This window comes from Plectropomus leopardus, chromosome 6, assembly GCF_026936395.1.
Source record: "Plectropomus leopardus strain MGB_pleo_1.0 chromosome 6, ASM2693639v1, whole genome shotgun sequence".
Lineage (NCBI taxonomy): Eukaryota > Metazoa > Chordata > Actinopteri > Perciformes > Serranidae > Plectropomus > Plectropomus leopardus.
This window is the reverse complement of record NC_142181.1, coordinates 20,788,440-20,801,604: the sequence shown is the minus strand read 5'-3', so window position 1 is coordinate 20,801,604 and position 13,165 is coordinate 20,788,440. Positions and strand designations below refer to the sequence as shown.

The window sequence follows — 13,165 nt, the reverse complement described above, 5'->3', positions numbered from 1 at the left end:
ATATAATATTAATATTTTACACATACTTTTTAGCCATGTTAGCAGCATGGCTGTATGGTACTGTCTGCTGTTCCATCACTTTGATCAAGACTGAAATATCTTGACGACTATCGGAGCAAATGTCATGATAATATCTATATATATTATATATATATATATATATATATATAATATATATCTCAGCTGTACTTTGTTGAGTGCTAATTCTTAAGTTTTATCAAGGATTTTACTGTAATTTATTCACACACGACAGACAAGCAGCATCCCTGTGCTTCAGTCTGACTGGACCATGAGGGTGAAGACCTACTGAAAGATGTGTGATGCAAAGTTAATTTTCTATTTAACATGAACAAATCACTCTGCAAAGCGTTGTAAAAATCTCAGCAAGTAGGACTAGGAGTACAAAAACTGAGAGTGGTCAAAAGTTGAACATTTTAAACCCATCTGCAGACACTGAAACATTCAGTCGTCTCATTTAGTCATTACATGCATTTATTTGAGAGGAACAAATTTCGCCATACATATCCGTGTGATTACCAGCACATTTCAATTAAGTTAACAAGTCATTATTAAAAATTTCTAAAAATTAAAGCATAACAAACAGTGGGGGCAAACTATCTGTTGGGTGGAGAGGAGCAGGAGGATTGAACGCTGCTCCTTTTCAGAGGAGAAGAAAACAACAAACAACACACCTGCCTGTATCTGCTTCAGGAAATAATCAAAGCAGGTTTTTTAACGAACAAGTTGACATTTTATTTAAAGTCCTTGCTCTGGAAAACTCAGGACAGGAGTTGGATTTGAACGGAGACGTCAGCGCCTGCAGCGTGTTGTACATGATGCTGGTCACACCTTCTCTTCCATCTCTTCTGTGGGAGAAAAACACCAGCGCCCCCGTGTGGCCGCAGCTTCACCCAGCAGAGTAGTGTTAAAACAATCGGGGCTTGGATAAGAACTGATAAATGCTTCCTTGTGTTTGCTTTAATTACTGCACCGCGACTGCTACCATAGTCAACCATTCAATCATATTTCCTTCCAACACAGATTTCCCGCCCCCCCTCCCCCCGAAAAAAACCCCAAACTAAATATTTGCTCTAATTTGAATCTGAAATATACATCAAAAAAATGGGGTTAATCTTTAAAAGCAACCCCCAAAATGGAAAAGAAAAGATAAAATGAGGATGAGGAGGGTGAAAAAGGGGGGAAATAAATCAAAAAGGGCGCAAATAGCTATAAAATAAATAGAAAATAATTTCTTAAAGCAGCCCAAACAAAAAACAAAGACTGAGTGTGAATTGGTTGAATGTTAAAGGCAACATGAATAATGAGCGGTGAGATGGCACCAGTGAAAGACTGAGGGACAGGAGGAAGGAGAGGGGAGATGACGACAGAGCTGCTTTTCTTTAAAGAGTTTAACACGACAGTGACGGGTCGAACATTGTGATGATAGTGTCTGAAAGTTGCAGAGAAAAAAAAAAGATGATTTCACTGAAAAATAAGTCAACCAAAAGCAGGCATCTTGCTTTCCAACATTCACAGAGGGTTTTTCAGCTGGGAGAAAAATTAACTTTCAAAAAGCTTTTTTTTTGTTGTTGTAGCGGAGGCAGGCAGGAGAAGGTTGCAGATCCTCCTCATCAGATCTGAGGAGCAGAGGGGGACGCTGATTCCTGAGGGGCCAAAGTGAGCAGAGAATGAGGAAACAGACAAAGAGGGATGTCACTTTGGCAGAGGTCCCTTAAGTGTTTCATTTTCTCCCCCCTCGAAGGAGGGGATATAGTCGGGAGTGGGGACACAGACATAAAACATTTAAACAGACACGTTAACATCTTCAGCTTCCTCGGATATAAAAGCCTTTGACAGACTTGCACCTCTAAGAACAAGTTTTTAAAGCCAGCAGGTCCGCTCAGCAGGGTCCATCATTATTTTGTCTTGTGACTGTGCCATCATCCCCACTTTTCGCATGATCACCGTTACGTTGTTGTGTATGTGTGTTATGACAAAAAAAATCTAATTGCTTCCCGGACGACAGTGGAAAACTACATGAGAGAGCAACAAGAGGGCTGTGAGAGAGGTCCATGTTCTGTCTTTGGTTAGTGTTTATCCCCCAGCTCTCTTCGTTCTCACTCACAGGTGGCTGTTTTCAGATTGACAAAATGTAGTGACAACAGGGTGATTTACCCCCGCCCCCCCTTATAATGTGCATATGTATGTGTGTTTCAGTGGTTGATGTAGTGTGAATGTAGAGGGTTCCTTATTTGTCACAGCGAAGCTCCAGAATGTGATTCAGTCCTTTTTCATCATACTGTTGTGTTTTCATGTTTAGAGCTTCTATTGTAACGCCAGGTCTTCTGTCCTTTATGGAAAGGTCGTGTTGGTGGTGAAGTCAAAGAAGTGACAAAAACATTGTAGGGCAACCAGTCATGTTGTAGCAGAGCCATACAAACTATCAGAGTGCTGTGGAAGTAGAACAGAGGAGATAAATTAGTCCAGAGTGCCGCAGAGAACATTAGTTCTCTCACTATTATAGACCAAACTCATTAATAGTGAACCTAATTATCCATTATCGGGGCTGGGGAATACAGGTAACAGCATAACTTTTTTAAAATACCAAAAATATTGTACTGACTTGTATTGTATTGTAACTGTATTCCGAATACAGTTACTATCTTTCAAAATCGATTACTTGAAAAGATTATTTTGTTTATGTACAATTTGCTTTAACACAGTGCCATTTTGATTACATTGTTTTCTGTTGTTTTTCTAACTTACCTAAGCTGAACTTTAGTTGGACACCATGTTTTTATTTACTCCTGTAGCTCAATTTGAAAGCTGTGCGATGCATGAAGAAACAACACATTTATCAACAAAAGCCTAAATAACGTGGCCGCTAGCTGGAGGGAGATCACCAGGGAGCTGAGCGTTTTCTGTATTTAAACACCACTTATAACAACCTACTTGCTGATGGCAATAATCTTGTCCATTTCCAGTAAATATCACAATATGAAATATGTGTTTTCTATTACAAATGTACAAAAGTAGGAAGATGGCAAATACTAACCCACCCAGTGGTTACATCTCCAGTCGAGCAAACGGCTGATAGTCTATGTCGTTTGATTTCATGACGTAACAGAGGTGCATATTTAACGGATTTACAATGGTCAGAGAGCAGCACTCCCTTACTGTTAGGACACGGTATAAAATTCATACAATGGCTCTGCATATCCCATAAACAAATATCTCACATACACAAAAAAGTGTGACGTAATTGTCCGCGCAGACAATATGTGTACGTCTGTTTTATGACACCCCAAAGTTCTGGCTTGCAGCTATCTGCTGGACTATCTCTTGCCCAATCTACTCTGATATTTCCATGGCATGTGAAAAAAGGTGCAAGATGGAAGTGTTTGTGAATGGGATGCATGCATAAGGAGTGAAAATCACTAGCAGTGCCTTAAAGGTTATCCCAATAATTACTGGCAACTATAAGTGAAAGAGGCTTCATGGAGACGACGTGCTTTTGAAGGAGTAGCTTCTGCAATATGAAGTCTCCATTTCAAGGTAACTTTACATCAGCAGTATGATGGTTAATCTACCACATGTCTAATTGATTTATTGTAATCTACTGTACATATGTTTATGTAAATGTTTACCCCACAACCTCATGGTGCGTCTCTCCCCGTCTCCAAACTGGCTTCTAGCAGCAGCTCCTCCAGGTCTTGTCCACAGCTGACACTCACTACACAAATGACAAATAACACACATTACCAAACAGGACTGTCACCGAAAAACAGGAATATTTATCTCAAAACCAGCAGAGATCAGTTATAACAGCGACTCACCGTGCTCCATCACACAGCTGCCGGGCTTGGGGCTTTCGGCCTCAAGAAGATGGAGGGAGAACTCAGGCTTCAGGCCGTTGGGCAGAGCTGAATTGACAACCTCCTCCTGAGCATCTGCGAAACACTCGCCTTCATCTGCAGAGCTCTCATCGGGTGAATCCTCCTCTTTGACGGACTCAGTTGTGGCAGGTTTGGGACTCTTTGGGGCTTCTCCAGTTTGAAGATTTGACTCCTGAGCTCCAGCCTGAGTGACAGATTCCTGTTGATCAGTCTGCACAGAGACAAGGGGCTCCACTGCCTGTTCATCTGCTTCTGTTTGCTGCTTTGGACATGGTCCCTCTTGGCTTGACTGGCTGTCCTCTCTCTCTGTTAAACTGTGTTTTTCATTTCCTGACAAGTTGGCTGGCATTTCCTGTATCTCCTGCAGTGTAAGTTGCTCATCTTCTTCCTCTATTTGGATGGGCGACTGGCTCTCCTCTGATGCACATGCTAGCTCGTCTTGTAGCTGTTCATGAGTCGATGTTAACGGTTGCTGCTGCGCTTGTGCTGAAGGGATATCAGTCTGGGTTTGACTCAGTTCGTCCAACTGTTCACACTCTGTGCTCACCTGTCTCTCATGTTCAACACAACCTCCCTCCTCTCCTTCCCTCTTTTCTTCCACACATTTTAACTCAGGTTGGGGTCTTTCAGCGCTCTCTGTTACCTCCTCAGTCAGCTGAACTGCTGACGCCTGCACAGATTTGACGGAATTTGAAGGCAGGGCTGGTGTTTGTTGACTCGGATCTGTCACTTCTGGATCTAAAGTACGAGCTGTGACATCCTCTGTAGGTTCACTTGTAGACTGTGGCTCTATTGTAGTATTTAGTGCAGACTCTAGCGAGTGTGCTACAGGAGTCTGCTCTGTCAGTTTACAGTCTTCTGACAGAGCAGGTGAGTTCTCCTTCACATCCTCCTGTGTCAGACGTGTTTGTGTTTGAGATGAGGTCGGCGGCTGTGTCTGCTGTGTTGCGGGTGTATTTACATCTACAGGTGTCTTTGAAGCCTCTTTAGCCTTGCTGGGAGCGGCGGGTGCACTCATCTTGAACTGTAGCTGCTGCTGCTGCTGCTGCTGCTGCTGCTGCTGCTGCTGCTGCTGCTGCTGCTGCTGCTGCTGCTCGGGGGGGCTCTCCACCCGAGTTACCATGAAGATCTTGTGGCCCCTCCCTGGACTAGAGACAGATATACAGCGACCTGGAGAAGGAGGGGTGCCGGGAGGAGCTGTGGATTCTGTGACGGTGATGCCAGAAATGACACTCTGCCCACCAGCAGGCGAGGCAGACGGGGGTGAGGACGTATGTGAGGCACTGAGAAGAGGCTGTGCAACCCCCGTCTGTGTTTGAGGAGCGGTCTGGTTTGAGAGAGTGGTGGAGTTTGATGTGGAAGAGGAGTTTGTTACCACTTCCTCCTCCTCCTCCTCAGTGTCTGAGTCTGACTCCAGAATCATTTGAGGAGCGCTTGTCTCAGTGCTCTCTCTTGACTGGCTGCTTGTCTGTTCTTCTGTTCCTGCTGTTTCACCTCCTTCTTCTCCCTCTTTCCCCTCTTTGGGCCCTTTCTGCTCTGGTGCTGGTTCCTCCTCCTCTTCTTCTCTGGTCCCATCCTCTGTGGCAATTTCGGCCATAGATGCTGACTGCCTCATCTTCTGCTCTGTTTCCTCCTTCTCCTTAGCCAGGATGAAGTTCCTCTTGCAGCCATTCTGGATCTCAGCCAGCAGGGCGCGCTGAGTCTCAATGAAGCTCTTTACCTGAGAGACACAAAGATTCATCTCAAACATGCAACATAAACCACAAGAACATCAAAATAAACACAACTAAATCAAAGCAATCCCTACAATCTCTTTTGAGCCTGTACCTTCCTTCAGGCTGATGCTTTAGTCAGTAATAATATCTTTTTTTCAGAAAACAATTTTCTTTCTGTTCTGGTGGCCTACAGGTTAAGAATAACTGTATCGTCACTCACTGCCTCTCCTCATTTCCTCTTTCCACTGTCAGCTTTTCAATAAAAGCAGAAAATGCCCCCCAGAAACCATTAAAAATGCCAAGGCTAGTATTATTCTGTGTTATTTTCCACAAATCCAATAAAAAGAACAAAACCAAAGTTGCATTAGTACGTTTTAGAAAATGTTAGTCAAACAGAAGTGAATATTACATTTTTTGGGGATTTATTTTGACTGTGTATGAAGGATGCCATAAAACTTAGTCTCACATAGTGAGACCTGTCTCCACAGCACTGTGACAGGAATAGAGAAAGCAGTTGAAGCAGACTTTATCATTCTGCTGTGGGTGAAAGAAAAATGCTTTGGCTTGTCTGTCTTTCTTTAAACTAATCACAATCGTTTTGGGCAGCACTTAACCCAGGATGCAGTGACGGTACCCTTGCAAAATAGTGTTGGGTGTTGACTTGTTTCGCAGGTTTTTTTTCACTTTTTCAAGGACTTATTTTATTTCTAGGGATTTAATTGTTTTGTCTACAACCAGGGTCTGAAATTAACTTATTATGAATAAAAGGTTATTATTCATCTGGCATGTGATTGGCAAAGGACAAAAAAGCAGGATTTAGAGTGCAGAGCACTGCAAACAATACTTACATTTCTTAATGTTGAATTTAAGTACTTAAAGCACCTCAAACACTTAGTAGAAATGCTGGTTTTGGTGAAACATGGTGGAATTTGAAACCACAGATGATTTGTTAGCTGTATGTGGCTCTGGAAGAACATTATATGACAATATCACACATGCTTGTGTGAAGTGCAACAGATTGGTATACTGGTGGAGTCAGTGTCACATGCGGCTGCCGGGGTAAAAAGATGTGGCAAATCAACTCCGACTGTGTGTCAGAAAACGCATCGACATTGGACATGGGAGTCCTGCAAGATGGGGTCTGGGTGTTTCTGAGGTGCTTTCTCAAGTTGTCTCATTTCTTGAATATCTTTACAACAATTAACCCTAAAAACAAAGTAGGCATGCCTTATTGCATGATCCAGATCTTCATCAAAACTCTTAAATCAGCTGGTCAATGACAGACTTACAGCCACTGTCTACATTCGCTGAGTCATACTGTCTCAAACTTGTGGTACACTGTGGTACACCGCATCTCCAAGTTTGTTTTGTACAACATTTTACCTGATCCCCTCTATCCCCTCCCACTTGCTTACAGTTTCTTTCTTGGGCTCCCGATCAAGGTCAAGACGCAGCAGAGAGGTGTTGACTTTTAGGGCTAGTGACAGCGCCATCAGTCCGCCTGTCTTGATCTCATTCTCTCGAAGGTCCAGACGCAGCAGTCTGGGGCTCTCAGCAATGAATTCAGCCACAGCTACAGCTCCTATAGCACCAGATCACAGAAACACGTCAAAAAATGCAAAACAACATAAATCAACCACAAAAACTGACAGGCACTAGTTCCTACCTTCGCAGGACAGTTTGGTGGAAGCGAGGCCCAGTCTAAGCACAGAGCGGTTGGCAATCAGTCCGTCTTTCAGTTTGTGGACCCCTTCATTACCCACAGAGTTATGGCCGAGGTTCAGAGTCTCCAGACTCTGGGTGCATGGCTGAGAGGCAGAGACACAACAGATATTGATGTGTTTATTAGATTGTTTAAACAATGGAAGAGTGCTGTTAAGTTTTAAGAGCAAGAATATTGTCAGTGGAGTCTTGAAAATACTTTATTCATGGACTAATTAACTGAGATTATGATGATATCAAGTGTAAAATGTCTAGAATGTGTTTTAAGGTGTTCATAAAAACTGTGTTTATGTGGTAGCTTTTAAACCTAATTTATGTGTTTGTGATTTTTCAGTGTGTCTGATTCTTAACTGTAAAGAGTTTTGACATTATAAAGAGTCACTGAAAAAGATTATTCCTCCTTGGAGGCCACAATTTACAACTTAATGGGCTGATTAATAAGACTCTTTCCAATTATCCCTCCTTTTATCTACTGTGGAAATGCTAACTGCGTATTTAAACCTCCCAGTGAGCACCAGAGCTTTGCTGCTGATGGCTTGAGACCTTAAGCATACACATTTATGTTTTTTTCACTATGTGAGAAATCTGTATTTATTTTGTCAGTGTATGTGCCTTTTCTTCTTATCCTGGTTACTGCTGAATGCCTAACGTTATTATCTAATCACAATGTGGCGATCAAATACACTGTGGTTATTTGTGGGGTTTTGTATCAAACAATCATGTGCTGTTCTTTTTCAGTATGAACAAGTATCTGGGCCATTTTTGTGTGTCCTACAACATCTCACAAGCTTCAGCGTCACACAGATTTCATGGAAGAGATAAAAATGCACCATTTTATTATCCAAAAGAACAACCATCATGAGTTTCTAAAAATAACAGGACTGCAGAGTCATAATTCTCCATAAGAAACAACATGAGTTCATGGGCATCCATTTGCCTGTTTTTGTTTTGTAAAATCTTTAAAGAAGTATTTTACTAATAGAAAGATGTTTTTTTTAAAAGCTAAGCTGTCTATGCAGTAGAAAGATAGAAATACTTTTGACATTGGTGCTACATTACCAGAGAAAACACAGTGAAAGGGCAGTGGCATTCACTTTTATTCAAGATGAAAACCTCACTTCACTGCACCGGACCAATTAATGCTCCCGCTTGTGAGTGATGTAAACCAAGTTGGTTTTAACTTGTCCGAAAACAATATAGCGACCAGCTGGTAACAAACAATTTCAATTTTCAGTTAAATGGTAAACTAAACTATGATTCTTAAAACATTTGAGGTGGGAAATATATAACTCATAACATATTTTATCAGCACTGCTTAGTTTTGCCATTTGAGCCTCCGTTTTCACAATAAAGGAACAGCATGGTGCCCACTTCCTGTTCACAAATTCTCACAAACAAAGAGTGCACTGAAAAATGTTTCTGAAGACATTTAAGGTGAGAAAAGTGTGATACAGTAACAGAAACTGGGTTTATATTTGATCAGCACTCCTTAGTTTTAACTTTTGATCGGCGTTTCACAGAGAGAGAGACAGGGGTGGCTGTCCTTCTCGATTCACTTCTGAACTATTTATCAGTGGAGGCAGGCATACTAAAAAACAGAAGTACAATCTGTAGATTGTCCAAAAGCCCCAGAGCTATTAAGCATTTGCAGAATGTCGCGAAATAATGTCATTCATCAGATTTGAACTGAAAGATGAGCAAGAAGATCTGGGCCCTGGTTTAGATGGAAGGGAGTTTACCACAGGTCCTTTATACATACTACCCACGTTGTGATTATACAAAACTGGTTGAAAATGGGCAAAGTATCCCTTTAATTACAACACTGTGTCTTTATTTTAAAGACGACTATTTGTGTAAAAAATATTACAATTACAATTAAATATACAGTTAAATTCTGGGTTAAGAGCTTGTCAAACATGAGTTTTGGGGAGTTTTTGTAGATATTACATTGGGTCAACAAAATTAATCTCATCTCATTAAAAAGTATTGGTAAACTGGGAATAATGTGAGAAAGAAACATGCTGCAGATGCTGCATTATAGTCATTAAATAATGGTATGTATGCTATTCTTGTAAACCTTTCTGTGGTTCTATTAATAAGACAAAACTGTAACAAACATTGAAAAAAATGTTACTCTGACACGGCTGAGACTATAATGACTCAGCAGTCATTACAACTGAAACAATGAGAGCACAATGAATGTGAAGATAATGACGCTATCACTCAACAGCAGACATGAGACCAATGACTTTAGTAATGGATTATCTGTGTCAGATGCTGTGACTGGTACAGCACTAAGACGAGCACACATCTGTCCACTGAGCAAGATATGTCTGCTCAAATTGTCAGCTGTATTAATGAGACGCCTATGTGGAGATGTCCACTCAAATCAGACGTCATAAAACCAGTCAACATGGCACATCGACTTACACACCTGTCACTTGAAAATGTACACAAAGAAATCATGTAGCGTTTTTTCAAGCGTAATTAAAGTATTAGTCATTCATCTAACAATGAAACAGTTGTAAATCTATTTTGTTTAAAAAGCTGCACAAATTTTGTGTTGAAATCTTGTTTCGTATCAAGTAATCCCCACTCTCTCTCTCAACAGATCAGCAGATATGAGGACAAAAGAGTAAACCAAACAGCAGAGCTCTATTTTGATCACCTCTTTAATAGAGTAATGAGAAGAAAACTGAATTCTCTCTGCTCAAGATACTATAGACACACACGGCCAGTGTTTTCTTCTTAAAACCTCAGATAAGTGTGTGTGAGTGGATTTATGGTGCCAATGTGTATGTGTGTGTATGTGTGTGTGTTTGTGTGTACCAGTGCAGCAGCGAGGTAGCCCATGCCATTGTGTGTGAGCTGATTGTTCCATAGCACCAAAGTGACGAGGCCTTTCCTCTGCTCTTTTAGTCCTTCGCACACGTAGGCCAAACCTGTGAGGACAAACAGAGACAGACAGAATTAGTGCATCTGTATTTAACTTAAAAACATCACAATTTTAACCAAACATCGTGAACTAAAACAAAAAGGCGTAATTTGAGGTGGTCTGGTGCATTCACAGCAGCAGCTTGTTTGCACTGTCTTGTATTTCCTAAGCTGCACTAGTAGATGAAGGACATTTATTCTACACATTCAAAATGTTACATTGCAGAAGGAAAACTATAAATGCATGAATTTATCCTAAAAAAAGACACAGATGAGCCTCAGCTGTACTATATAAGAGCATGATTACAACATGACATCTTGTGTATTTATATCTGAACTTATCAGAGTACAACAGAAAAAGTACAGTATGTATAGATGAAAAAATACATTGTAATGGTTGAAAACAAAGCAAGAAACACATTTTTACACAAAACTGAGTTAATTGGTACAAAACAAAAAAGGGAAAAATAAAACTTTTGGAAACTTAAGTTTGTCCCCCAGCTTGAACTGTGACCTTTTTTTTGTAAATTCAAATGAATCCAAATGATCAAACATCAGACTGGGGTTGTGTTTACAATCTTATATGTCATATTTGACATTGTGAACAGATGATTAAACTCATCATTGCTGTCTCTCCATAAACACAACACCTCTGTGCTGCTGCATGTGAATACACAGGCCCATATGCAGACTATTTAATGAGTATTTAATGTACTTCTTGCTGTATTTTTTTTGCTTTATTTGGCATTACTTTTGCTGCGATGACCCAATTTCTCAAAAAGGATCAATAAATTCTCATCTTATCAACAGTGTTTCCCATTCAATGATTTATTTCTAGCAGCTCACCACAATATAGCTATTGACCTCCACATATTGATTATCTTATTTTAAAAAATACATGTTTAAAATCTGACAGCTGATAAAATAAATTAATAGAAACTGATGCAATCGCCTGTCTCTGTCTGTGGCAGCTGTGTGTTGAATACAAGACAGCAGGTATCTGAGAAGTTGAAACAAATATCACAGTCCTCTACACTAAGGTTGCAAAAACACCCAGAAACACTTGGTGTTTCCGCTGATAATGGTCTCTCGTGAGTAATAGTAGTTACTGGATGTAACCTCAGCTGTATGAGATCGCGTCTTGAGGCAACAGCTTAAGGTTCATACAATTCAAAGATAAATAAACTACATAATTATACTGTAACATTAGGCTTCATGATCAAAGTGAGTTCTTGTATCGTATCAACACTGATCTGAGTGAAAAGGTGCTGAGGGTTCAGGCACAATAAACAAATCTTTTCAACATAACAGTCCCACCTTCAGAAAACATACAAGACTATAAAACAATTATACCACAGTATGTGTTAGTGCTACATGACGGCTGCATACCAGAGTCTAGGATGTGGTTGTTGCGTAGGTCCAGGATCTGAATGTTGTAATTGAACTTAAGCAAGTTGCCGAGTTGGGCTGAGTCCTGCAGGCCGTTGAGCTTGTTGTCTGCCAGGTACAACTCCCGCAGGTTCATATTCATCTTCAGAGCTGTAGCTGTCCAGGAAAACAGATTATAAAGGAAGGTGGGGGAAGAAGAAAAACAGAATGTCAGGAATAAAGGATTAAACTCAGGATTTAGGATTCTCCGACACTGAGGGCACGGCTGGAAAGAGCAACCATACTGCCCATCTTACCCAGTAACATGAGCGGTCTGCCAGACAGACCAGCATTCTCCAGGTGGAGGACTGCCAAGCTGCCGCTGATCCTGAGTGCTCGTGCTACAAAGGGAGCCGAGTGGTCCAGCAGAGGAGTGTTACGGGCATCAAGATACTGTAGAGAGCTCGTCTGAGGGTGAAACACCAATAGAAATACACTTTATTTGGCATGCAAATAAGAAATCTTAACAGTGTGAAATAATGTCCTCATCATTGTGATGAAAACAATCTTTGCGTCGTTCTTACGTGCAATAAAATGACATAATTATAAAGGCCAAGGAGTTTATAATATAAGTTAAATATATATTTTGAGATGAGACTGTCTTGTAGACTTAAAGCAAGAGGTAAGTACGCATATAGATGATCTATAACATCTGGCTAACTCACACAGCACACATTTTCCTTTGATTTTTAGTACTCGTCCTGTGAACTCTTATCAGCTTTTTATATATTATAGCTGCTGCTGTAAACCAATGAACATCAGCCAAGAGCTTCATCAGACTTAATGCAAATGTGAATGACAAAGATGACGTGTATGCACAATGTCGTCCAGATATAGGCACTTCAGTGTTGTTTTCCATCTGCTTAATCCAAAGCCTCACCTCAGGGATTCAAGGACACACACTTATCAAAGCATTAGTGCATGACAATCTATTGGGCTTTGTTGAAATGAGCCAGTGCGACTTTTCATTGACAAGCTACGACACTAACAGTCTTCAAACTCGTGTCTCTAGACAGCTCTTCACACTCAATGAATGTAGACAAGGGAATGCCTTTTGGTGTAAACACTAATCAGATGAGAATAAGCTTCTCAGTCAAACACAGTTATGTATCATTAATATCTGTGCTTAAGAATTTGTTGGTTTTCCCCCCGAGAAGGGTGAGTAATGAACTGAAGCTTGGAAAAAAAACCAAACCCAAAAAACAAAAAACAGGCCACAACATTTGTACTAACAACGACTGAAAAGTAATTTGTGGTTTGGGAAACAGAAAAGTGTTTATGGCTGTAAACTGACAGGATACATCACAGTCAACTTCAGACATGACAAAAACATCCAGAAACTCCACAATCTAGTTGGTACATTTCCCATTTTCTCATTTTTGTTGCCTCTCGCCTGATTCACTGCCAGCCAGGCAGCATCTCTCATGAGGGGCAGTTGCATTTTTCATGGCCAGAATCATACAATATCAG

General features: G+C 40.7%; 1 protein-coding gene across 2 annotated transcripts in view; it reads right to left on the bottom strand.

The window, feature by feature from the left end:
* Positions 1-474: 474 nt before the first annotated feature.
* Positions 475-13,165, bottom strand: part of ppp1r37 (protein phosphatase 1, regulatory subunit 37) — a 53,138-nt gene continuing 40,447 nt past the window's right edge. Inside the window, exons 6-13 of one of the 2 annotated variants that reach the window (XM_042486398.2) lie at positions 11,953-12,103; positions 11,657-11,812; positions 10,163-10,275; positions 7,278-7,419; positions 7,027-7,193; positions 3,837-5,616; positions 3,648-3,733; positions 475-2,451 (exon numbers count right to left, since the gene is read on the bottom strand). In XM_042486398.2, coding sequence (XP_042342332.2) covers positions 3,657-3,733; positions 3,837-5,616; positions 7,027-7,193; positions 7,278-7,419; positions 10,163-10,275; positions 11,657-11,812; positions 11,953-12,103 — 2,586 coding nt within the window. In that variant the 3' untranslated portion in view covers positions 475-2,451; positions 3,648-3,656. The remainder of the gene's footprint in view (positions 2,452-3,647; positions 3,734-3,836; positions 5,617-7,026; positions 7,194-7,277; positions 7,420-10,162; positions 10,276-11,656; positions 11,813-11,952; positions 12,104-13,165) is intronic. The other variant, XM_042486397.2, reaches the window with a different exon arrangement.